Source organism: Malassezia globosa (genome assembly GCF_000181695.2).
Source record: "Malassezia globosa CBS 7966 chromosome Unknown mgl_sf_1.1, whole genome shotgun sequence".
NCBI classification, from domain to species: Eukaryota; Fungi; Basidiomycota; class Malasseziomycetes; order Malasseziales; family Malasseziaceae; genus Malassezia; species Malassezia globosa.
In genome coordinates this window covers 819906-845433 of record NW_001849874.1, presented here as the reverse complement: position 1 = coordinate 845433, position 25528 = coordinate 819906, and the positions used below count along the sequence as shown (strand labels likewise).

Here is a 25528-nt window from a genome sequence, read left to right as displayed (position 1 = left end):
CCCTGACATACGCATATCTCTGGAAACAGGTCGTGCACTAACCGGCATACAAAAGAAACCGCGTGCTTTTGACCAACGTGTGAATCACCTCTTTCATTCGCCATGGCAAAACACTGTATCGTTGCAATCATCTTCCGCACACACTAAGCCGGAGGGAACATATCCGAGAAAACCACCTTTTGTTTTTTCCTTGCTGACTCTCCTCATTCTGGCAGTGAGCTTGTTGGTAGCGGGGCTATTTGCGGGAATCAAGTTAGCCTCAGTGAATGGAACCGTGCATTGGGATGCTTCTATGGCCACTTCGCCCATGTCTGTTGACTTTGTACAGTCCAGTTCAACGGATTTTTCATACCATATGCTGGCGAAACGAGAAGAGGGAATATCAGTTGGAGGGGATGATGGATCACTTTCTACTAGCAGGAAAGTGATATTCGCTATCCTCATTCCTGTGTTAGTAATTTTATCTGGCATATTTGCTGGCCTCACATTGGGATACATGTCGCTCGACGAGACACAATTGCAAGTGCTGATGGCCCAAGGTAGTCAAAAAGAACGAAAATATGCTCGAAAAATTGCACCAGTACGCCAAGATGGCCATTTGCTTTTAACGACGCTGCTCATTGCCAATATGATTACAAACGAAACACTACCAATTATTGCAGATCCGGTGCTTGGTGGTGGCATTCAAGCCGTCATCGTGTCGATTGTGTTGGTGGTGATTTTTGCCGAATTGATTCCTCAGAGTGTGTGCTCCAGGTATGGCTTGTTTATCGGAGCGCACATGGCACTTTTTACTCGCATCGTCATGATTATTTTGTACCCTATTGCTTGGCCCGTATCGCGCATTCTTCATTATGTGCTGGGACCACACCACGGTACCATGTATCGTCGCGTTGAACTTAAAGAACTTGTGACGATGCATGAGGTTGCAGGGGGGCGTGGTGGCGATCTCAAGCACGACACCGTCACCATTGTCGGCGGTGCGCTGGACATGCAGGAAAAGGTTGCCAAGCAGGCCATGACGCCCATTGATCGGGTCAACATGATCCCACTGACTGCACGTCTAGATTATCCAACGCTTGAGCGAATCGTGCGTTCGGGACATTCACGCATCCCTGTATACCAAGACATTAATGCGTCAGTGCATGCTTCTGGTGCATGGACTCCATCAGCAAGTCGCAAGGGCACCATATCTCGTCTAGGCCAATCGTTTGGACTCAAGCCACCCGTGTCGCACTTCGAGCCAGCGCTGACGACAGAAAGCGCAGAACTGGAGAGGAATCCCCTCACCGACGACTCAAAAGCGCTGTACTCGGAGCCACCAGTTCCACGCAAAGTGCATCGCAAAATTGTCGGTGCCCTGCTCGTGAAACAGTGCGTTTTGCTAGATCCTGAAGATGCTGTGCCTGTGAGTGAAATGCTGATCAATGCATTACCGACAGTGCCATGGGATGAACCGCTTCTTAATGTGCTAAATGTTTTCCAAGAAGGTCGGTCGCACATGGCCATTGTATCGCCACATTCCTCACACGCAACCAAGGCTACTGTCCCGCCCAAAACGAAGATTCCCGCGACTCTGAATGCATCGTCAGAACTGGAGCAAGGGTCTGCTCCATCAACAGAGCCAAGGACGAAAAGTCTGCGTTCTTCCCGTCTTCAGCGTCTACTTCATCGCATGCGTGGAGGCAAGGAGAGCGATTTCGATGACCCCGACCACCCGATGAGCGCAAGTGGAACACTTCCACCAGCTACAGTTGTTGAGCAAAACCTGGTGCCGAATGCCCCGTTAGGTATCATCACATTGGAGGATGTGTTGGAGGAGTTGATTGGGGAGGAAATTCTTGACGAATACGACTCTGAAGGCGAGGATGACTCCATGTCAACATGGGAATTCGACGCGAGCGAAAAGATCGAGGGACCATCGGACATGGATCGCGAGAGTGTGATGACTGACGACCAGCAGCCATCACCGCTTGTGTGTGTCAAGTCTCCCAAGGCCGCCTACACGCCGACATCGTTCCAAATGCATGACGCCGCTGTTAATGACCCTATTCAACTGACAAAGCCAGCTATAGCGCCGGACGGTAAAGGCACACCTAGCCACCTACGTACTTAGAAGGGTTTTGTATGTACCTAGCAACAACCCAAAAAAAAAAAATACAGTCGTCTGATTTTACCACTGTTGTACGGAAGAGTCAACTAACGTAATGACTGAGGACAGGTAGTTGGAGGGCGAACCATATTAGTTTACAAAGCCTCCTTGAATGGAGCACCCGTCTTTTCACGGACCTGCTCGATCGTGGCACCAGGTTGCAGCTCAACGAGGGTCAGGCCACCGTTCTTGCGGTCAACCTCGAACACAGCGAGATCCGTAATAATCATACTGACGCAACGCACACCGGTAAGTGGAAGCTCCGTGTTGGCAACAACCTTTGGCTTGCCGTACTTGTCAGTGTGGTCCGTCAGCACAATGACGCGAGTACTGTCGGGGCTCGACACAAGGTCCATTGCGCCACCCATGCCCGACACAAACTTGCCAGGGATCATGTAGTTAGCCAAGTCACCGTTCGCCGTGACCTGCAGAGCGCCCAACATGGTCACGTCAAGGTGACCGCCACGCACAATGTCGAAACTCGCGACGGAATCAAAGGCAGCAGCTCCAGGGAGCTCTGTAATCGATTCCTTGCCAGCATTGATGATATCCGTGTGAACATCTTCTTCCTTGGCCGGGTAAGGACCGACGCCGAGCAGACCATTCTCAGTATGAACATGCACCCTGACGTCCTTCGGCAAGAACGACGGAACCAGGTTTGGCATGCCAACACCCAAGTTGACAAACATACCATCGGACAGCTCCTTCGCAGCGCGCGACGCAATCACCTCGCGACTTGTGAACTTACGAGGCTCATCTTCAGCCTTCGAGAGGCAAACCTTTTCAACTTCGAGTGGCAGCTCAGCCTTCACGATCCGGTCCACATAGATAGACGGCAAGTGGATTTCATCCGACGACAGCGCACCTACAGGCACGATTTCTTCAGCCTCAACGATGGTAATGCGTGCGTTCCGTGCCATCGGGTCGTTGAAGTTGCGTGCCGTGGAGTGGAAAACAAGGTTACCAGACTCATCGGCCTTGCGCGCGTGCACGAGAGCGTATTCAGCATGAATAGCCTCTTCGAGGATATAGTCACGGCCGTCAAACGAGCGCACTTCACGCGGCTTGGACGTCATGACTGGCACAGCCTTACCGTCCTTCTTTTCATACTTAAGAACAAGCTCACCCTTCTGCACGGCTGTACCATAGCCGGTAGGCGTGAAGAATGCTGCAATACCAGCAGCGCCGGCACGAATGCGCTCGGCGAATGTACCCTGCGGCACAAGGTTCAGTTGAACCTCGCCGTTGAAGAACTGGTCACCGACTTCCCGGTTGCCACCCAAGAACGATCCTGTGACGGACTTCATCATCCTACGCGTACCGAAAACACCGACACCATGGTTGGGAGTGCCAAGGTTATTCGTGAAAACATGAAGGTCCTTAAGGTCGGGGCGTTTCGCACATTCGTCAACGAGTGTGCGCGGCACACCACACAGACCAAAACCACCGACCATGACCTTGGCACCAGGCTTAATATCAGCCACGGCGGCTGCCGGGGTCATGATCTTGCTACGCGAAGCATCCTGGAATCGTACTGAAAGAGTAGAAAAGCAGCGTTGGCTTGCGCGAGCATTGGGACGAAGTGCAGTTCGCAGGACACCCAACATGATCAAAATGGCAAGACTAAAAAAGACGAGCTGCCCAACCTCGGCGACACTTATATGTCAGCGCCCCCCCCCCCTGGACTACCCAATCATGTGATTGGACCACGGGCCCAAATATGTACAAGCACGCCAACATTTCACTCGCTTGATAGATTGAGGACTAGGGCCCGTGAGGGCCGGTGGGCCAGTGACCTCCACTTGGGCTCCCCAAACATTTTCGACCGGATTGTGCGTGCGAAAATCCATTGCCACGAGAGTGATGTAACATATTCGATCTTATTAGCAGCTACTTTTTCGCACCACATGGTGTAGACTACACACACACACACACACACACACACAAATGACAAGATTGCTTCTAAACACGTTTAAGGTGGGCTTGGAGTAGACATGGTTTTGAACCTGTTCATGACAAACCGGAAAGTAAGAATGGGGCATGCACATCCATCATTATCTTTTCAATGGCTTACCAACCAATGAGAGTGAGATTTGCATGCCAAGTAGCGGACCTGTAATCCGCATATCAAATCACACAAATCACAGTTACGGGCGGGCATACTCATTTATTTGGTGTCAGGAGATTGGGCGCTAATCCGAGTTCGAATGATCTAAACAAGTTGAATGACGTGCAGATAGTTTATTTCCTTCGGAACTCCTACGACCAGAGGCGAGCTATCGCATTAGGCCAATCCAGGTATCTCAGATTCGTAGGCGACAATCCTCATCCATTACATCCATCGTTCAGCATTTCAAGCAGCGGCGGCCGAGCTATCGGGCCCTCCACACTTGTTGCGCCCACACAGCGGCGACGATGCATCACGCACCTGAATTTGACACCCCTATTGTCTTAGCTGGTTTCTAGCCAAAACCGCTGTACTGTAAAACAAGAGCGTGTGACTGCCTCGTCCGATGCGTGTGCCTCTTGAGGCTCGACACGTTTTACTACGTAATGTCCCTTACACGGCGTGGACAGTAGACATTCTTCGCGTAGCAGGTGAGGTGCGACGGATCAACTTTATTCGCAATCCAGCGCTTTTGCCTACTGGGTCTGTACTTCTTGAATATGCAAGCGGAGCACATGCGGGCCCACAGGCATCACTAAAGCCTGAGCCTCTTCAGGACCTTTGCATCGGAGGCGAAGTAGTGAATGTTGAATGGATAAGTGACGAGCAGCGTGATGCTTTTGTGCAGGAACAGTATGCGCATTGGCCGGCTGAAACACTAGCAGCTGTGGACATTGGATCGTCTTATCCTATGCATGCAGTGATTTTGCGGAACCTACCCTTGCAAACGACCGCCAGCAAGTTGGCGAAGAAGCTGGAGCGAAGTTACGCACTGGGTGTTCCGTCAAGTGTGGACTGGCACGTTGTACGAACGATGGGATTCACACCACTTCATTCTATCCCCCACGTGCTTAAACTACCGTCTATGCATCCGGACAGTACGTCTGCATGGTTCCTTGTGTGTCTGCAGAACATGTCCGAGGCCATGAGACTCGTGCGCTCATGGCACCGGACAAGATATCTACCGCAAAAGTTCACTATGGCGCAAACGGGCGATCGGTATGTCGTCGATGCGCACCTCTTGTATTAGTATGTATATATTAGCATAGCACCATGGACCGAAGCTCGCTATCCACATCATTGCCCTGTACAACACGACTGCGCAGGCGGTACACAAGTGCCTCGGCACGCCGCAGAACAGATGTTGCGTCCATGTGGAATGCAAGGGAATGAATGAACATGAGCACTTCATCAAATGAGCGCAGGTGACGAATCAGCAGGCGCTCGTGGCTTTCGAGAATTGCGAGTGCCACGAACAGATGCAGATGTGAGCAAAGAGGCCAGCCCCTGTGCTCTGTGCGACTCCATCCTGCTGACCAGATAGCCTCCCAAATACGAAACACGTCGTGCAACTCAAATTCTCGCTTGAAGCAGACGAGAAGCCAGCGGAAACAGAAAAACAAATTCAGTCCATCGATCTGCTGCAAGTACTCATAAAGCCGGGGGCACAGCTCCGCTACCAAGCGCTGAAGAAGCAGGAGCTCATGACGCATGCCCGACTGATCCGCGACATAATGACAACCCCATTGTCGCATCACGGCAACAAAGGTCCAGAAAGTGCGGGGTTCGTCGCCTTCGCAAGCCACATAGCATACAGAGCACAGGTCACTCATGCCTTGGACGTAACCTTCGACATGAGGAAGAAGCAGATCATGAGCATGTTCGGCGTAAACCTCGAAAGTCCAGAGGATGTTGCTCAAGACGTATAAATGAGGATTGACTTGCGTGTCAGACGAGCCCTGTGGGCTTGGGCGGCTCCAGCCACTCTGATTGACTTGGAGCATAATACTCTTGTTGCATGCGTCGGTTTGAAAGAAGGCATGCTTCGTATCTGCACGAAGACAGTCGATCCAAATTCGGTGCCGAGATGCCTCGAGGGTGTCGGATGTGACAGCATGACCGAACCAGCGGGACATCCATGCCTTGTAAGAAGATGCAAGCTCGCCATCAGCACATCGCCGCTTTTCAACATCACTTTCTAGTGGTAATGCACCCATCAAATATGGCCACATCAACGCGCGAGCGTTAGACGCGAGGCCAAACCGAAATATTTGCTGAGCGACCGCATGAGCTGGAGCACCAGTGTTCAACAGCTCAGTGCAAACGTCATACGAGAGCGGAGGAATCTTGTCGTCTGAAGCAGGGAGAATCGGCAGATTGGATGCACCCAGCAGAGACTCGGCGTCTCTCTCAGGACCGTCGTCCATCGCATGCTCGGCAATACGATTCAGCTCGCCCTCTTTGGCAACTTGGCTTGCCCACTTGGCAAGATATACACGTGCAGCATCAAACTCCAGCGATGGATGATCAGGTGACAATAGGGGAGTTGAAGACTGTGCACTAACCATATAAGGACCGGCTTGCGCCGTCGAAACATGTGGTTTGGCACGGCGTACAAGTGGGTGAGCAAGAATGGCATCGCGACTATCGCGTGCACCTCGCACCACATGCGAAAGTTGCGTTAGGACTGACATGTGGGTGGATTTGGCCCATGAAGTTAAAGTGTCGGGACGAGACTTCTGCGGTGGCAGCGGCGACCGGCGAGAAAGCACGGCGTCGATGGCATCATCGGCAAAGTGCGGCGTTTGATGCCTTGCTCGATCTTCTGGAGAGGGGTCCAGCAAAAATAAATGAGGAGTTTCGCGACTGGCAAGAACGTCGACAAATGGGACAAGAGCGTCAATGAGACGGTGCCCTGCCCAATCGTTGGGACTGCGTTGATCGTCGAAAGGATCTTTATGATAAAAGAGCGTTTGTGGCTTGTGGGAAGACGATACTATTTCAACGTAGCCAATCGGGCGCATCGCTGATGGAGCGTGCTCCCGAATGCTTTGCAATTCAGCTAGGGGTATATGGAAAGCAAACGGATGTGCTGGTTGATCAGGCACACGAAAGCCTAGAGCCATGTGCTTGGCATGCATGGTCGCATCCTCTGAGCTCACGTACACATAGCCATATACATTGTCACAAGTATAGGCCGTGGGGTGCATAGACACGCAAGCATGGTGCACGTCCATAAGTCGTCGTCACCACGGACGAGTAAAGACATTCGTGGCACGATGGCACAGCGTGGTGGAGAGGAATAACAGGCATAAATCCTCGAGAAACACTCTTGCAAAACTATGCGTCTTGCGGTTTCTCGCAACGCCAGTCTACGGATCGTACACACGTAACGTTAATTTTTTTTCCACCTGTTTCTATCTACGCCCTAACTAAACTGCGGAGAATTTACTTTCACAACCGTTGGAATCGTCCGTGCTTATCTATCAACAACATATGTATCGAACAAGAGTGCGAGAGTGAGGAAAAGCTTGTAAGTAAGGAACTGATCAAAGACCAAAGGCGAATAGGAAAAGAGTGCATTCCGTACGACAGAGTCGCAACATGACAAGGACCGCAATGCTCAACGAGAGTAAAAAGGGACAAAAAAAATCAGGGACCTTGCTCAATAAGTCGTTCAATGGCCTGCAGTGGCTTATTCCCAATGTGTCCCCCACCAGGAATTCGGATGCTTGCGGTATAGGGCGACGCCGCGTTGGTCTGCGCAGCAAGGATGGCTTGTCGCTGGCGTAGTGCATACAGAACGGGACGGATTGTCTGGACAAGACGCTCGCGATTGTGTCCATGAAGCGTCTGAAGAAAACGCTGAAGGACATAGTTCGCATACTGATCCTGCATCATGATCGTGGCAATGCACAGGGGTGACGTGCCTTCAAGAAGGAGTGGCAGGCCTTCAGCGTCCGACGGGCTTAGAGGCGCCAGAAGCTCTTCAAGCAAATCCGTCAGATCCGTCGGTGGTGCCACTTGAATCACATGCTCAACGACATTCGACGCAAACTTGTGGCGCGACAGCGGAAGATGAGTCTTCGTCACACGCACAATGGCAAGACGATCGCGCTCGTCGCCATGTTGAAGCACCCACTGCACAACGTAATTGCCATACTGATCCTGCATGAGGCGCAGCGTGTCGCGATGCATCTCATCCAGCAAGGGCCGACGCTGATCCTCACTGCAATATGCAAAAATCCTCTGCAGCACACGGCACGAATAACAATGTGACGCCAAAATCTGTACATGCCCGCGGAAGGCTGCCGCAATGAAATCCAGGTGGGTGCTGGGCACTTGCTCGAGAATCTTTTGAATGACATGATTCGCATTTTGGTCTCGCACACAATCCAGGACATATGGATGAAGTTCTTGTCCCAAGCGAATTTTCTGCTTTTCATCCACACGTTCGAATGCTTTCTGAACGACTCGACAGCCGTATGTCCCCAGTGATAATGGCAGTACATGGCCTTCCAACTGCTCGCCTAGCATGTGCACTTGCTCACGCGTGCCATACTCGAGCAGTTTTTGAATCACGTAATTGCCGAATACGTCCGCCATGAGCCGCCGTGATTCAGGGGAACAGTTCTTCAAACACAAGGGTCCGTTCTTCAGGCGTGCAGTGGTCCAGCTTTTCTTGAACCAGCCGGCTTCCATGCTGATCCATGCTAATTTCTGCAAGCTGGCCGCGCACGTCACCAAAGTCCCAGTGTCCAGCGCCTTCCTGCAACGGAGGCGGAACGGTACGCAAAGGTCCCGAAGATCCGTCTTCGCGTCGGTGGAAACGCCCGCCATTCACAGCGCCCTCGTAAGCCGCGGCAGCATGCGCTACAGTGCGGCTTCGCGCCGAGTTCCGGCGCCGCATCGATGCATCAAACGACTCGGCCACACCATGCACATCATGTGCAACATTAGGCTTAGCCCTGCCTAACTGAGAGGGGGCGGTCATGCCGGGATTGTTGATGGGGCCCATTGCGTCTTCCTCCACAGACGCTGCCGGAGCCCCTGAGACTGCCGGCGCCGATGTAGACGAGGCAGCAGCAGGAGTCGGCGTAGATGATGACGATGACGAAGGACCCACCTGCACTGTGTCGCCAAGGCGCAGTGTGCCAGGGCGACCAAACCATTTGCCATCTTCGCGTCGTTTCATGCTTCGTGGAGACATGGCATGTTCAAATGACACGGCCTCGGGTGAGTCTGGAATGTTCGGTGACGTCACGGACGATGGCGAGGCAAAAGCAGCAGCTGATGAGAATGAAAGTGGTGGTGGTGGTGATGGTACGTACGGCGAATACATGGCATGGGCACCTGTCTTCGATGCATTTCGTGGCGCTACTCGGTGACCTGGAGGCGGAGATTCATGTAAGCGATTCATAGAGCCAGCTCGATCTCTCAGCAGCGGAGGAATAGACAAATCCACGGGAAGGGTCATGGAGCGCATCCTGCTTGCGAGGTCATGATCAATGGAAGAAAAGGTTGGCGTGCGTTCAAAAACCTCAGGCCGAGAATGTACAGCAAAGGGAGGCGATTGCGTTGCGTTTGGGTGTGGTTCGTCATCGCCAAGCGCAATCGCTACAGACGTCTCCGCATGCAGCGGCGCTGTCGTCTCGTCCGGCGACGACGACAACACAGATCCACTGGGCGCACCATACAGTAAAGGATCAGGCACCTGGCCCGGCAGACGAACAGATGACCACATAGAACGGGTATACTCTGGGTCGGTTGTGGTGGGTGCGGGCCAGTCCGCGGACAAAGACGATGACGACGGATTGTTGAGGAAGCGATCCTCTTGAGGTCGAATGCGGGGTGAGCCAACAGCACTATTTGGCATAGAGAAGCCAAATTTAGAGGCGCCAAGACGCAATGATGGCGCATCAAGGCCGGCAGCAGCAAAGGGATGTTCAGACATGCCAATGGGAGGCGGACCAAACGGGGACGCTGGTGATCGCACACCATCAGCGGGACTCATGATATGCGACACTGGAGGTGCATGCCTGGGGACATTTGAGCCTAGGAGATCGTCGACAGCATGCAAAAACTCGGTCGCATTGTCAGTCAATGTTCGGCGCGGACGACGGCGACCACTCGATAGCGTCGGTGGTGATGCTATCGGGGTGTCTGTATCCCATGGCGTACCTGAACCCACTTGGGGGACAGATGCACCATGGATCGACCACGAGCCCGCACGATGGAGTTCAGGTGGTGCTCGCTGGACAAGAGCTTGGTCGCCTAATAGTCTACCGCGGTCTAGTGAGTGACCACGAGAAATACGGCCTGATGATGACGGGTGATACATCGACGGCGGAAGGCCCGTCATTGGATCCGTGCCTGTACTCTCTTGCATTCTGTCTAGCGGTACATATATTTTACAAGCAAGGCAATAAGTTCAATGGGCCGTCAGTCCCAAGCTTTTTTTTTTCCTCTTTTTCCCCTTTGGTGTTTGCAGTTGTATCCGAAGTTGTGTGCAGATGGACAAATTTAGTTTCGCCTACCTCATGGCCGTCCAGCCACCGAAAATCCACACAGCGCACTAGTGTCATCTTCGCTGACACATGTTTACTACAACAAGAGGGCCTTTAAGAATTTCTGTCCTACTGCCAGTAACTTGTGCGACGATGTCCAATGGAAATGGCTTGCTGCTCTAATCGGTTTGCATTTGTTGAGACCAAACACAATCTTGTAGTAAATCTTCGAGGTCGTCGCCTGGCCACTTAATGACCAGTGCTAGTGCACTGCACACATCTACATAGGACAAACGCCTCACACAGCAAATGCAGCTGTTGCATGGTATACGGTTGGTAAAATGAGGTCCCCTAATGTGGCATTTTGCTTCGTACATACATATAGCAATCATGATACTTGCATACATATGCACACGGGAATAGAACACTATCAATCCCTTTCTACGCTAAAAGGTGACACATTGTCACTCTTTTGCAGACAGAATCACATTTCTTTTAGTTTTGTATGGCATGATTTACTGCTGCTGGTACGACCACACATTCTTAATCACTGTTCATGTTAGTACTGTTACACTCCTTGTCATATTCTTAACACGCTGAGAGAATATCCAAGCAGATCACCTTCACAAGTTTCCCCAAAAGAATGCACATAGACACGCCCATCTTTCCTCAACCTGTGCCAACCGTTTGATCTTTTGCACCGCCTGACATATCATAGTGTTGCAATCCATCAGCACGGATAACACATAGAGCCATATGTAGCAGAGGTCTGACACTCGACAAGCTCACCAAGAACGAGCAAGCGAGCTCTTATTCCGCTGCCAGCAAACATAATCTTCGCTTCGTTACTTCATGGAATCCTGCCCTTGCCGTTGTAGATGAGGGAGAATGATCCCGCGGCTAAGCGCAGACTGTCTGAAGCGGGTCATTAGTGTTATCCATGCTCTTGATGCGCAAACCATGTTACAATAAGCGGTGCTGGCTTCAAAAACAAGAGGACAGGTGAGAGAGGCAGGGATGTCAACGCGCGATTCCAATACGAGATGCAAAGATTGGTCACGATAATAACGGGAACCACGTTGTTATCGACACCAAATGACTGTTTGGTATTCACAGCGCGCTAAAATACATACAGCCCATCTGTTGCGCGATACGGTTCAGCGAGTCATCGCTCTCGCCATGGTGACGAATAGCACCAGAGATAGGAATGTTGGTGGTCGAGCCCGGGATCATCTTGCCGTTTTCGTCCACGTCGCACACGGCGATCTGAACCGACGAGTGGTCCTTAGCTTCGATCAGACGGCCGGAGGCAGCGCACTTCCTAGGCACGTAAAGATCAACAAGCTCACCCTACACTGTATTAGTATCCATTGTCCTGGCTTTTCTCGCATGTACTGGCACACATACGTGGTCGTTCTCCATATCGGGTTAGGTATCGGTAGGGCAAGTCCAAACGATACACGCAACTAGAGGAACCTTGTGGCTTTCCTGGGTGAGACTCGCGGACCTTGTCTCAAAGTCACGTGAATGAGTATAGTTGTTACGAGATGTGGGTGTGTGTTACGTCATACACAATTATGCACGAATATGCAAGTGCTCAACGCCCACAGGCACACGAGCCACCCATGAACGGACAATTTCTGGCATGAACGTCAGTGTGTACTCAAGGTGCACACACACGAGATTGGGACCGACAGTTCTATTTCGTTGAACAGGACATCCCACCACCACGCATCATGACAGAGGTATGCACACATATGGGATAATGCGCAATAGCTCATGCTTGCTGAATAGATGCACAAGTATCACTTTGATGTGAAGATGAGCTGCGAGGCATGCTCCCGAGCTATTGACCGTGTGCTCGGTAAACTCGATGGTACGGGTGTTTTGTGGCATTGCAAGAGGGGATTAACGACAGGTGTTACTTCATACTCCGTGAGCCTGGAGAAACAGTCAGTTGATGTCGAAGGCTTCGTACCGTTTGATACAGTTCTGGAAAAAATCAAGAACACCGGCAAGGAAGTCCTCGGATCCAAAGTAGTGGCCTAGGTAATTAACAATTCAATGACCTGTCTCTCTCTCTCTCTCTCTCTCTCTCTTTCTGTCCCTTTCTTTCTTTTTATCTCCTACAACTTACACTTATACCTACGACATGGCAGCACTAAGAGCAGAACGAGCAAGAAGCATCTCCAATGCACCATTTACCTGGAAGAGTTGCGTTCGAAGGCGCATTTCCTCACCGAGCTTAGCCCAGATCCGACCGAACAGATCGTCAATAATGGGCGATTGGCCAAGTACCGATGCATATGTATCGATAATCATGTTTAGGGTATCACAGACAAGGTTTGTGTATTGCGGGTTCGTCACATGCCGTAGCAAGAAACGAAGTAATGGTTCCAACGTTATATCGTCGCGACCAGAAACGGCACGTCGAAGACCGTCAGCTTGTCCGCTAGGCGAGCGGCGAATAAGTTCCATGATGAGTGCAAATGTCACGCTAGCCGGTACACCTTGTTGTAAGCTTGCATCCAATGCGTCGCGGTACCGAAATGCCTTAAGAAGCTGATCATATCGCTTAAGACGTTGTCGACGAGTTGACTCCACTGAAAGCTCATCGACTTTCGTCGCAGCACTGGCTCGCACAGGGGCAGTACTATTCGTATCGGCAAAATGTTGATATGCACCCGTGCGGAATGCGGCATGCCGACGCTGCCGGCTCTCAAGCTCGCTAGCCTTGAGTTCACGCTTCCGAATGCATAAAGTACCGTCGGACATTCCCACGGCGATATGACTTTCGTCAGGACTGACCGCTAGACTCAAAATCGGCGCCGGATACCGCATGGTATGTGTGACGCGATAGTCCTGTGCTGGATCATACACCTTGACCAGGTGGTCGAGACCGCCACTCAGCAAGCGCATGCCTCCGCTGCTTCCGTCGGCTGTAAAGCCCGCACCTGAGTCAACTGACAGTGCTAGCTTGGTGATGGTCTTCTGGTGGTTCGATATCGTGTGCATGCATCGCCCGCCGCTCAGCAAGTCCCACACCCGAAGGAACGGCCCGCCAGCACTCACAGCTATCCCGCTACCCCCTGTTGGATAAACAAGCACATCTTCAACCGGAGCGCCATGGTCCATGCGCATTGCCTGTCCGTTCTGCTCACTCATACGCATGTCCCATAGACGCACGGTTCCGTCGTACGAACCGGACATTATGACACTCGGATTTTCGGGCGATACAACGCCCGCACGTACGTAATCTGAGTGTGCATCGAATCTGCACGTCTCTTTCTGCTCCGGCATGTCCCACATACGCACGGTGCGGTCATCAGACGCAGTGAGCACTTGTGTCACATCAGGCGAGAATTTCGAAACATGAACAGGCATCTGATGGCCTTGAAACGAACGAAGGATCGTGCGCGAGTTGGTATCAAACACTTGAACGTTACCAGTATTTTCACCGGCCACGAGCAGACGAGCGTCCGAGCGGAAATGGGCACTGCGAGCCACATCTTTGAACCGGGTGATCGTTTTCACGACGCGGCTCGTGCGCATACTGTATATCTGAACGCGTGTTCCTGTCGTTACTGCAAAACGGCCACGAGACCCAGCAACGGACGCAGAAGCGCCATTCATACTTAGCTCATCGCCCGATGCATGAGTGTGTGGTACGAAATGGATGCAAGTCACTGGCGCAAATTCCTTGAGAAAAATTGGTGACTGGAACTGATTTCTCCAGTATGACGACTCGGAATGCGACTGGAACGATGGGGCAGCAACAGCCGTTGGCGGCGCCCTCAATGGTTGATACTCCATCGCTGTCGTCGACACAGACCAACGGCAGCCTGGCTGTCGACAGCAGAAAATAAAAAAATGTCGGCGAGTTCACTACTGCCGCCTAGTGGCCGTAGCCGTCACAATCCATCAAGGGCGAGGAAAACTTTTTGGAAAGATGCACGTGATGCATGTGTGTGCCTGCCAACGCGAGCCGACGAGGCAGAATTGGGACCATCTTGGTGCTCGAAATTCATAGCGGAGGGGCGCAGAGACAAGCCCTTATGTCGGTGAGTGGAGGGATCAGCTTATATCTCCGCCAATGGTTGAGGGATGGGGTTGGGCGTGGATTGATCGTGACGACACGAACTGGGCCTCTTGTGAATGCAACGCATCGTAGAGCCTCATGACGGATTTGAACCGGCATGACAAGTACTTCCAATATAGTAGTCCTGATGAATTGCGGATGGACTTGGTCGGCGACAAAAAGGCAGTATCTCGGAAAATGGCAGTCATGAAACGCATTATTGCGAATGCATCTATGGGCAACGACATGAGCTCGCTTTTCAGCAGCGTCATAGATTGCCTAGACATTCAAGAGTTGGGTATGAAGAAGATGGTGTATCTGTACTTGTCGAATTACGGGATGGCGAAGAAAGAACCCTTGCCAATGTGTATCGACAAGTTTGTCCAAGATGCACTCAGCCAGGACGCCATGATACGTGCATTAGCACTGCGCACCATGTCGTCGTTACTGACTCCTGATATGGTCCAAGCGCTTCTTGATCCTGTGCGGAGAGGATTGTTCGATAAAAATGCGTATGTGCGGAAGACAGCAGCCATGTGTGTGGCAAAAATGCACAAGTTTGACGCTCCGCTAATGGAGCGAAGCGGGTTTATTGAAAAATTGAATGCGATGATGATGGACTCCCATAAAGAGGTACTGACTAGTGCTGTTGCTGCCCTGTTTGATATCTCCGAGAGAAGCACCACGATCCAATTAAACCTGAATTTTAAGCAGGCAAATAACCTCGCGGGCCGTCTACTCGAGTGCTCGGAATGGGGACAAACATATATTTTGGAGGTACTTATGTTTTACATTCCACAGACAGCGCAAGAGGCCCATATGCTGGTTGATACGATATCGCGACACCTGCAGCTACGCAGTCCGACACTAGCCATGACGGCCACCAAAGTCGCTCTATATTTGCTGAACTATATTCACGATCCCGAACGCAAAAATGCGCTATGTCGATGGATCAGCCGTATTCTTGTGCAGCACATGCAGGAGCCGCCCGAGATTTTGTTCACGATTCTGAAGAATGTCCAACTCATCGTCCAACGACGACCACTTATCCTAGCATCGGAGCTTGCGCACTTTTTCTGTACATACAATGATCCCGAGTACGTCAAGTTAGTGAAACTGGACATCATATATCGCCTAACGACGTGTGAGAATGCCGCGCAAGTCGTTGATGAGCTGCAAGAGTGTGCAAGTGACATCAGCGTGGATGTCTCGCGTAAAGCAATCAACGTCCTTGGTCGCCTGGCTCTAAAATGGGACTCGATTGCCGATGCATGTATGGCCGCGTTGGAAAACATCTTGCAGAATAACGTGCAGTATGCGCTGCAGGAATCTATCATCGTTATCAAGGACATTCTGCGCAAGTATCCTGATCGATACGGTTACATTGTATCCGTACTATGTGAGCACATTCCTCAGTTAGATGAGCCGCAAGCGAAGGTGTCGATGATATGGATTCTGGGTCACTACGTGCATCGCATAGACCGGTGTGAGCAGCTGCTGGGCCACTATATTCCCACATTTCTCGACGAGCCAGCTGAAGTACAGCTCGCTTTGATGACTGCGACAGTGAAGTTATTTCTCCGCAAGCCAAAAGCTGGTGCAGATCCCGTGCAAAAAGTACTTCGATGGGCTACAGAGCAAGCGACGAACCCAGACTGTCGCGACCGAGGCTTCTTCTATACCCGTTTGCTTACACTTGAGGCTGATTTGGCTTCGTCAGTCGTCTTTGCAGAAATTGTACCGTTTGAGGGTGCATTCGATCGCATGGAGAACCACTTACTCGATCAACTCCTTCTGCATGGATCGAGCCTCGTCACTGTCTTTCATCAGCAGCCGTCTATTTGGATGCAGAATGTGAAGCCAAGATACATGCCGGATTCACCTGCATTGGAGGAAGCTTCTCGTTCTCATGCGAGTACCCACATGCACCGTGCGCCCCCGCAATATTACACCATGACCGATGCAAGTGCGCTGCTGTTGCCTCAGAGTGACACACTTGACGTTTCACGGAGCCCCGACGGGGTTATTAATCATGACACGGAGCAACAAAGGCTTGGTGCACCTGCGACAGCTACAACGGCACCTGCTCCATCCTCTGCATCGGGATCTATGAATACAACTGCGGCAGCGGCGAGTGCCGCTGTTGTTACTCAACGTCCTTGGACGCCGCCTGTGGCCGTAGGACAATTAATTTAGTGCTCGCCCTGCGTAAGTGTTGTTATTGACCGGAGGCGTGTGAAATAAATTTCCCCTGCAATAGGAGTCCCGGACTTCCTTGGGGCCCACAACGTGTGAATTATTTAATTGGACTGATTGTATGCATAACATAGTGGGCGCCGCATGCCTCCACCACAACGCATTGCCACAACAGCACGCGCGCTGCGTCTCACCACAAAATTACTCTTTTTGTCGTATTCTGTGCTCGGCGTTGAGGAAGGCCCAAACACTGCGTCGGCATCAACACCATCAGCAGCTATAGTAGCACAAACCCTAACTGCCCTCAACTAGGCAGATATGGCACAGCGATATGAAGCAATGGCTCCAGGTCGCAAGCGATCTCGTAATCGCCTACAAGATTACAGTATGTTGGCCGATCATGAAATTACTGGACGACCACAATCTCGACGAACACGTCAGCATATGCGATCATATGGCGATTTGCGCGATGAAGCTACTACAGAACTTAGTCAAGAGTGGCGAAACAGCTTTTCTGATGACGGCGCATGGGAATCAGCTGAGGATTTGACAGATTCGCATGCGTATATTTCGACAGTGCCTCCCTCGATGCAACATAACATGTCACAGGACTTGGAGGCAGGTGTGACGGTTGGGTCGACGCCTGCGTCTAGGAGGAAAACTCTATCACAGAGTGCAGAGAATTCATCGTTCCTGGATCACTCAAGCGTGAAAAAACGACCCATTAGCACACAAACTTACCAGCCGCGGAGCCGCGGGATGGTCGTTTTACATCCTATGCAAGCTGAACCTGATGATTATTTGCATATCCCGGACAAAAATGTGGATGCGCACTCTTACCGGCCTACCTGGCGTGGATGTGTGAACGTCATGACCATTGCCATCATTGCGCTCGCACTATTGATGTTGTTTGTCGGCTATCCGATCATCGCCAACTTCAGCGGGACATTCAACAAAGGAAAAAACTCTTACCTTACCGACGTCAAACCACAACCGCTTCCTATTCGAGGCCTCATTGATCCTGATACTCCGAAGGAGGCATATACTAAGAAGGTGGCCACAGACGGCACAGATTGGGAACTCGTGTTCAGCGATGAATTCGAAAAGGAGGGACGCACATTTTGGCCAGGTGATGACCCTTTTTGGGAAGGCGGAAACTTCTACTACAAGGCTACCTTTGATTATGAATGGTACACGCCAGAAGCTATGGTCACAAAAGATGGCAAGCTGTTCATCACAATGGACCAGTACAATGAGCACAATACCCATTTTCGCTCAGGCATGCTCCAGTCGTGGAACAAATTTTGTTTTCAGGGCGGGTATATCGAAGCGAGCGTTATTCTTCCAGCGAAGCCGTCCACGCAGGGATACTGGCCGGGCTTCTGGCTCATGGGAAACCTGGGCCGACCTGGCTTCCTGGCTTCGACTGAAGGTTTGTGGCCATATGCATATGAATCATGCGATCTTGGTATCTTACCGTACCAACAAAATTCGGATCGCGACGGTCCTAAAGCTGCTTTGCACGCGAAAACCTTCGGCAAGACTCACAACATCTCTAGTTTGCCGGGTATGCGCTTCCCATCCTGTACATGTGCAGACCAAGACCATCCGGGCCCAGACCGCAAAACAGCACGATCCGCGCCTGAGCTAGACATTTATGAGATCCAAGTGAGCGACGGGCGTTCACAAGCATCACAGTCATACCAAGTTGCCCCCTTTGATGCCAACTACAAGTGGTATGGGAACAGTTCTTCTTACCACATCTACGATTCAGACATTACGAAGAGGAATCCTTGGTCGGGCGGGGAAACTCAAGAAGCCTTGTCGTGTGTGACGCGAGTGCCTGACTCGGCCTTCTTCGGCACGGACGCTAAACCAACAATCATCGGGGTCGAATACGATCCGGATTTCGATAACCAAGGAAACGGTTATATCACTTGGTACATGGACGGCAAGCCTTCATGGACATTGTATCAAGGTGCTCTTTCGCCCGATGAGAAGACCCAAATTTCCTGGCGAACCTTCCCGAAGGAACCTATGTCAATTATCATCAACTTGGGTATTTCAAGTGGTTTCCAGGATATCGATTGGGACGACATCCAATTTCCTGCACATTTGGCTGTCGAACATGTGCGTGTGTACCAGAAGCCTGGCTCGAAGCGTGTTTCATGTGATCCAAGCGACCACCCGACTGCCGATTATATCAAGCGGAATCAAGACTTGTATTACAACAACAACTTGACATCGTTCCTGAATTCTTCGCACCATATGATGTGGCCCAAAAACGACTACAAGGATGGCTGCTGAATAAACAAATGAACGTATCAATGAACATTTTAATGCACCTACATAGTTATGAGTAGTAGTAGTAGTACGTGCTGGTGTAGTCAACTGTGTGTGGATAGTAATGGGGTCCATAGGATGACTAATGCTAATTGGGTTTTCCTCGCAGTTGCCTTTCCACCGGTCGGAGACGCGCGGCCGGAGGGAATGAATTACAGTGGCACGAGTCCAGAAGACAGAAGACTTATCAACCATCGGAGGAAGAACAGGAGGCCAGAAAGAGAGCAGGCGAGAGATTGAGTGCGAAAAAGGTGCCTTGCATTGTTGCCATGTCAAAGTGAGTGCTCCCAAATTGTCAAAATTTTAGTTTTTTGTACAAATGGGCGTGCTAGAACAACAAGGCGAGTGCTCTAAAAGCGTCGAGATGCCTCGAGTACGTCCAAATCTGAGCGAGCCGCCACAGCCGGTACAGGCAGCTTTGGACAAGGTGAATATGCATTGGACTTCCCATATGGATCAGTACGATGTGCTCTCCCATCCACAGAGCCAGTCGTTGCTGCCATATTTGATATCTTCGCAGCCTCGAGAAAGATACAATCTTACGGCAAAAGCCGTCCTTCCTTTCCTCGCCTGGCAGTGAGACGCGGCCACTCTCCAGCCCCATGTGGACGCCAAAGTCAAGTCGAGGCGTGCCTCTACGGGCGCAAGGTAGCTTGTACAAAGATCTTAACTGGCGTTCGCAGCAAATTTCATACTTACATTCCACCCAAAAAGCTCGATTTGGCTCCTCGAGTAAGTCAGATCCATATGGCGCCGTGGGCATGGCGCCTGTATGAACAGGGCAACCCACGACATTTCCACTGGTATCAGCGCGAACGTTTGGCTCCAGGAACACCACTTCGGTCTATGCCACATCCATATTCGTCACAGCGCTATGCACGCCGACCATTTGACTATGCACACCGCGCACAAATTGTGCCGCCTCCTCTCAGGCAGACGCCCCCAGCGGAACAACGAGGTATGCAGGAGTGGTCATCCATGGAGACAACACCTATTCCAGGTCCTGGACACGTCCCTTTGCCTGCCCCTGTGCCAGGATTCCAGCCAACACATTTGCCCAGCACCTCGTCTGTTTATATACCAGCGCATTGCTTTTCATCAGCATCGTCAGGGTCTTCCTCAAAACCTCTGCATGCACCGATGCGTGTGTTGCCGGAGTCATCTTTTTCTGTCGCGCCTGAATTGCTGGAAGACTTGGATCCAACAAGTCTTCCCCCTATACAGACGGAGCAGGTCATCGATCGTGTGCCTCGCTCCTTGCACTCGCTTTTTGAACCTGAAGGAACACGCGATCAGCCACACCTTGATCATTTACGCGAGCGGAAACGCAAGCTGGAAGAAGCATTTGCGTCGGGCGACTTGAGCCTATCTGAAGATGCACCGATGATCATCCAGGAGGCAAAGTATAGACGCAAGTCCTCGAATCAGGGCTTGCTGAGTGATGCTGAGAAAAAGGCGAACCATATTGCGTCAGAGCAAAAGCGACGTGCAAATATTCGTAAAGGTTATGACATGCTTGCATCGGTCCTTCCGAGTCTAGAAAGATCCACAATCGAGGAATCGAGGGTTTCGGCGGACGAAATGGGTGGTGAGAATCGGTCCGCCGCCTATAGTGAAATTGCTGTGTTATTGGAAGGTATGTTGTTGAGAACTAGTGTTTGTCATTTCTACTCGCATCTCTTTCTCTCTCCTTTTCTACCCGCTCTCCAATCCCGACCACCCCGCTCGAATTCCGGATACTGATTCAACAGCTGCGGAGCACTTACAGCGTCGTCTACAAGAACACCATCGTTTGCTCGCTCACAAAAATCAATTACAGCATCAAATACTCGCCCATTACGAAGCCCGTTAGGTCGCATCCTGTAGAGAAAGTATATCGGAAATGTCGCAGTCAATGCGAAGGCCGCGCTGTTGCATAGCATCATCATTCTGGAACTTGGACAAGTGTCGGGCACCAGAATCAGCACTGCATCGGCTTTGTTAGAAAGGTTCTCGCGTGGACCAACTGCATACGTACAGGATGGTGACAATGACTGGTCTGACACCTGGGTGTGATTGGGCCATGGTCTGTTTCAGTCGCAACGCCGTTCGTACAGCAGCCACACAATGCACTGCTGACGACGAGCCCAGGAACAGACCATCATGCTTAGCAAGCCAACGGGACATGCGAACGGCTTCATCATCAGACACGCGCTCCGCCGTGTCAATGAAAGGGAGTCCCATCTCTAAATTGCGTGTCAAACGATTCAAGCCGATTCCTTCGACAACCGAGTCGACTTGGTGCCGTCGGCGCGTGCCCTCTGCTTCCGTCTCACTGTACATGACGCCGTATTTGATTCGATTGTACACACCTGAGCCTGGTGGATCTGCTGCAACCGTCAAGATCGATGAGGCTAACATGCTTTGATCATCATGCGCGGCGCACATCTCTTTCAAATACGCCGATACACCAGACAATGTGCCACCAGTCCCTGTACCAGCGACAAAGGCATCAATTCGCCCATGGGTTTGGGACCAAATCTCTGGCCCTGTGTGATCGTAATGTGCGTAAAAGTTAGCATTGGTCTCGAACTGATCAGCAAAGTAAGCACGAGCATAAGGTTCGTTATCACTGGGCATCCATTGCTGTGCGCGGAAACGAGCCTCATTCACAAACTGTACGAAAAGATGCGTCAACACAAAAATTCTTCTTCACAACATAATAACGTACATGCCGAGGATCGACTATGCCGCGTGGACGTACACATTCCACCTTGGCCCCAAGCCGACGAAGAAGAGTAGCCTTTTCCTCTGCAACATCATCTGGTACGATAATGCAACAATTGTAGCCCTTCGCGCACGCCAATGTGGCCAATGAGATCCCGGTAGAACCCACAGTTCCTTCAAAGATCCATGAGCCAACGTTGGGGACGAGTTCATTACTGTCTTCGGCTTCCTTGATGATCTGTAATGCAACACGGTCCTTTGGACTGCCACCTGGATTGAGGAACTCGGCCTTTCCCAAAATGTCGCAGCCTGTCAAGTCAGAGAGACTCTGAATTCGCACTAGAGGTGTGTTGCCTATCAGTCCTTCAACACCTGACACAATCGAGCCTCCTCGCACTAACTCAATGGGCTGAAACTCATCCTGATATGGGCAAGCTTTTGCAGCATGTTTGGGCGAGACCCGGAGTACTTTCCGTCGAACGTATGCGTACACAAATGCCTTGTGCATTTTGGAAAAGGCTAATGCACCTAGACCTGTGGCTAGGCCTATTAGAAACCCTAACGTCCATACACTTTTGTGCTTGTTCTGAGTTAAAGCGTAGAGTCGATCCAACAGAGATGACAGCATCACGTTTTCAAATAATTAAAGAGCGACAATTATGCCATTCTTGTCTCTTACTCGTGAACATATTCCTATGTCGAGAACCACGAATATGCACAGACCTTGACAAACCCACGTGCTCGAGCACTCCACCGGCTACGCAAGCGATCTTGCACTTCTGAAACCCACAGAGAGCAGCCTGAAGAGATTGCCAATACGCCTTATTAATCCCAACCCGACCAAAAACTCTTCTCTTTCACCAAAATTTATGAACTAAAAAAGGATTCCCAATCCGGGAGTCGAACCCGGGTCTTGTCGGCGCCACACAGTTGCCTTGTGAGAGCGACATATACTAACCGTTGTACTAACTAGGAGGAACTTGCACTCCAGATGGAGAGTAATGTATATATTCCATTAATGTTAGAAAGTAAATGGACAAAAATGTTCCCAATCCGGGAATCGAACCCGGGTCTTGTCGGCGCTTTCATAGAGATGAAAACGACATATACTAGCCGCTGTACTAATTAGGAGGAACTGTTGAAGATACTTGTAGAAGAAGACATATTAACTCTATAGTAGAGTAGAGGAGTTGAATTAAAAAGAGTTCCCAATCCGGGAGTCGAACCCGGGTCTTGTCGGCGCCACACAGTTACCTTGTGAGAGCGACATATACTAACCGTTGTACTAACTAGGACAGCTGGTATTTCATCAGTTATGACGAAATTCATTATCAGGTCTACATCATGATAACGAGATGGGACGAAATCTGACTCTGGGCACTATTCCAACGTGTATGCTTGATCATTGATGCCAGCTTTCATTTCAGGTTGTAATTTGTTGTTAGTTGGGTTAAACTGGTGAGAGATGGTCTAGTAACGTTCAAGGGACCAAGAAAAATGAAACACTACGCCCAACCCTTTCGACCGATAGCCACGACGTCCTGAAAATTGGGTCAATTCTCCACTTGCGACATTCTAGCACGCACCTTCAACCAACTTTTCGAGGTACAAGGAACCCAGTGCGAATGAAGCAACTCCTCTAGCTTACACAAGCACTTTTCATGCACAGACCGGCATGGTGAAGAAGATTTCAAGTCTTGTTGAAGAACGCTTGGGTGATCATGCAACGAGCAAGCCTGCATCTTCAAAACATCTTGCTCGAGGCCAGTTTCCCGGCTTCCTGTTAGGAGCAGCAACGCACATCCTGCTTCAAGCTCGTGCATCGGCACCTGAATCCATGGAATTTCATGAAGGAAAATTGCTTGAAGCCAGCGATTTACTATTTCTTCCGTTGCTATGACGTGCAACCTTGCAAGCTCTCCAACAAAGCGAGCAGCGTCAATCACCGCGGGACCCTCGACGTCGGCAAGCAGACCAGGAATCTTTGGCCATGTGCTGCCACCACTTGTATGAAAGGAAGAGGGAGGCATACCTGGTACTTGAAGAAAGCCTGTCGATTGTTTCGATGCATGTGTTCTTACCTCGATCGCTGTCAGTTTAGTCTGAAGCGTAGACTGCAAGACAAGTCTCAAAATAGTCGACGTGCACAGATGTGACTCGTGCTGATGCTGTGCAAAACCCCGGATGCGCGTTTTCAGAGAAAGTGAACTTAAATGTTTGACTGGGAGGAGACGAGTGTGATAATGAACCTCGTGAGCTTCCCAGCGGCTCAAGTAAGTCAGCACATATGCGCAAAAGTGTGCCATGAGCAAAGGCCTCGTATACGGTCGCCGAACATCCCGTACTGTCGTGTACCAGATGGTTTGAGAAATATGCTCACTAATTTTTTCGGTCATATCTGCACCAAGGACTGCAGAGAGCCGTTGACACCAAAGAGAATGGACGTAATGCGATGGCGCATTCTTCATACATTTACCGTCTGCCCATTCGCGCGCAGTGGACGATAAACGGAAACTTGGTGGCGAATATGTGTAATCATCGGTGCATGTAGGTTTCCAGGCACGCGTCAAGAGGGCGACGAGTTGCCTTGCCGTGTGCTTTGCAAGGGTCGCCACGTCGAAGTCAGCGTGGTGGTGATGACTATGTTCCATGTGGGAAGTAGCGAAGTGCGCAAAGGTCATGTCGATGTGCCAAGTGAGTTTCTCAAATGCCATCTGATCTCGAGCAAGAAGACTGCTCGCGAAAGCAAATTGCCATTCGGGACCGACGGGGATGGCATGCGCTGGATGTGCGCATTTGGCAAGAATGATGGAGATGTCATTCTCAGGGGGCGATACCAGAATGGTCGGCGGCGATTGGTAAGGTTTTGAAGCACTCAGGATGGGAAATTGAGCTCGTTGAAAAGTTGGTGACTGCAGCGGAGGTCGAAGAGGAGGTGGGCGTGAGGATCGTGCTGCCGTCGTTGAGGGTGGCGAGGATGATTGGAGTGGTGACGAAAGAGGCGTGGAAGAGGACGACGGTGGTGATACTAGCCAAGGTGGCGTGTGCATCCAAGCAGCGCCTGGCTTGCGTGGGATCGGATACCTGTGGATGCCAGCGTGTGGCGCTCCTATGGCAAGAAAGGGTGACGAGGGGCTTTGAGGGACTAGATGTTGTTGGCGAGCGCGGCGTCGAGGGATGGGATACTTGGGCGTGTTCGATGCGGTCGACAGGCGTGCGCGCTTTATGGAAGAAGTTTCTTCGTCTGATTCTGAAGTTAGCCGCTTCAGTGGCGGCGAGCGTGGCGAGGAAGAACTTGTTGGTTTGGAATGAATGGTATCGCTGCTACTGGATCGGTCGGGTGGAACAGACGGCGCGCGCGGCCCCCCTTGGTGTTCTGTTTCTGCAGCCACAACAGTCAAGTTGGTGCGTCGTCCATGAGGACGATGCAGGGTCAAATACTGAAGTGAGGGTCTTGCTCCATGCTCGAGGGGATTGAGCGTACGGCGCCAGCGTTCTGCCATCGTGATGAGGGCAGGACACAAGAAAATGAATGGTTTGTGGCACGAGTCCGGGTCCACATGCCACGAGTCTTTTTCGTTTCTCATCCGAAGGCGTCC

General features: G+C 51.1%; 11 protein-coding genes across 11 annotated transcripts; 4 read left to right on the top strand and 7 right to left on the bottom strand.

Moving 5' to 3' along the window:
* Nucleotides 1-496: 496 nt before the first annotated feature.
* On the top strand, nucleotides 497-2116 carry MGL_0384 (uncharacterized protein; the record flags this gene model as incomplete). Its single annotated transcript, XM_001732557.1, has 1 exon — nucleotides 497-2116. One exon carries the CDS (start codon nucleotides 497-499, stop codon nucleotides 2114-2116), a length of 1620 nt encoding a protein of 539 aa, XP_001732609.1.
* Nucleotides 2117-2247: 131 nt separating this feature from the next.
* Nucleotides 2248-3759, bottom strand: MGL_0383 (uncharacterized protein; the record flags this gene model as incomplete). Its single annotated transcript, XM_001732556.1, has 1 exon — nucleotides 2248-3759. One exon carries the CDS (start codon nucleotides 3757-3759, stop codon nucleotides 2248-2250), a length of 1512 nt encoding a protein of 503 aa, XP_001732608.1.
* Nucleotides 3760-5359: 1600 nt separating this feature from the next.
* MGL_0382 (uncharacterized protein) lies at nucleotides 5360-7336 on the bottom strand (the record flags this gene model as incomplete). Its single annotated transcript, XM_001732555.1, has 1 exon — nucleotides 5360-7336. The coding sequence occupies one exon, from the start codon at nucleotides 7334-7336 to the stop codon at nucleotides 5360-5362; it is 1977 nt and encodes a 658-aa protein (XP_001732607.1).
* A 415-nt stretch (nucleotides 7337-7751) lies between these two features.
* On the bottom strand, nucleotides 7752-8636 carry MGL_0381 (uncharacterized protein; the record flags this gene model as incomplete). Its single annotated transcript, XM_001732554.1, has 1 exon — nucleotides 7752-8636. The coding sequence occupies one exon, from the start codon at nucleotides 8634-8636 to the stop codon at nucleotides 7752-7754; it is 885 nt and encodes a 294-aa protein (XP_001732606.1).
* Nucleotides 8637-8718: 82 nt separating this feature from the next.
* MGL_0380 (uncharacterized protein) lies at nucleotides 8719-10461 on the bottom strand (the record flags this gene model as incomplete). The annotated part of the gene is made up of 1 exon (XM_001732553.1): nucleotides 8719-10461. One exon carries the CDS (start codon nucleotides 10459-10461, stop codon nucleotides 8719-8721), a length of 1743 nt encoding a protein of 580 aa, XP_001732605.1.
* A 1255-nt stretch (nucleotides 10462-11716) lies between these two features.
* MGL_0379 (uncharacterized protein) lies at nucleotides 11717-12028 on the bottom strand (the record flags this gene model as incomplete). The annotated part of the gene is made up of 2 exons (XM_001732552.1): nucleotides 11717-11956; nucleotides 12014-12028. 2 exons carry the CDS (start codon nucleotides 12026-12028, stop codon nucleotides 11717-11719), a joined length of 255 nt encoding a protein of 84 aa, XP_001732604.1.
* A 723-nt stretch (nucleotides 12029-12751) lies between these two features.
* On the bottom strand, nucleotides 12752-14419 carry MGL_0378 (uncharacterized protein; the record flags this gene model as incomplete). Its single annotated transcript, XM_001732551.1, has 1 exon — nucleotides 12752-14419. One exon carries the CDS (start codon nucleotides 14417-14419, stop codon nucleotides 12752-12754), a length of 1668 nt encoding a protein of 555 aa, XP_001732603.1.
* A 364-nt stretch (nucleotides 14420-14783) lies between these two features.
* Nucleotides 14784-16880, top strand: MGL_0377 (uncharacterized protein; the record flags this gene model as incomplete). The annotated part of the gene is made up of 1 exon (XM_001732550.1): nucleotides 14784-16880. One exon carries the CDS (start codon nucleotides 14784-14786, stop codon nucleotides 16878-16880), a length of 2097 nt encoding a protein of 698 aa, XP_001732602.1.
* A 444-nt stretch (nucleotides 16881-17324) lies between these two features.
* Nucleotides 17325-19187, top strand: MGL_0376 (uncharacterized protein; the record flags this gene model as incomplete). The annotated part of the gene is made up of 1 exon (XM_001732549.1): nucleotides 17325-19187. The coding sequence occupies one exon, from the start codon at nucleotides 17325-17327 to the stop codon at nucleotides 19185-19187; it is 1863 nt and encodes a 620-aa protein (XP_001732601.1).
* Nucleotides 19188-19970: 783 nt separating this feature from the next.
* On the top strand, nucleotides 19971-20966 carry MGL_0375 (uncharacterized protein; the record flags this gene model as incomplete). Its single annotated transcript, XM_001732548.1, has 1 exon — nucleotides 19971-20966. One exon carries the CDS (start codon nucleotides 19971-19973, stop codon nucleotides 20964-20966), a length of 996 nt encoding a protein of 331 aa, XP_001732600.1.
* Nucleotides 20967-21203: 237 nt separating this feature from the next.
* Nucleotides 21204-22557, bottom strand: MGL_0374 (uncharacterized protein; the record flags this gene model as incomplete). Its single annotated transcript, XM_001732547.1, has 2 exons — nucleotides 21204-21878; nucleotides 21967-22557. 2 exons carry the CDS (start codon nucleotides 22555-22557, stop codon nucleotides 21204-21206), a joined length of 1266 nt encoding a protein of 421 aa, XP_001732599.1.
* Between the last annotated feature and the right edge of the window lie 2971 nt (nucleotides 22558-25528).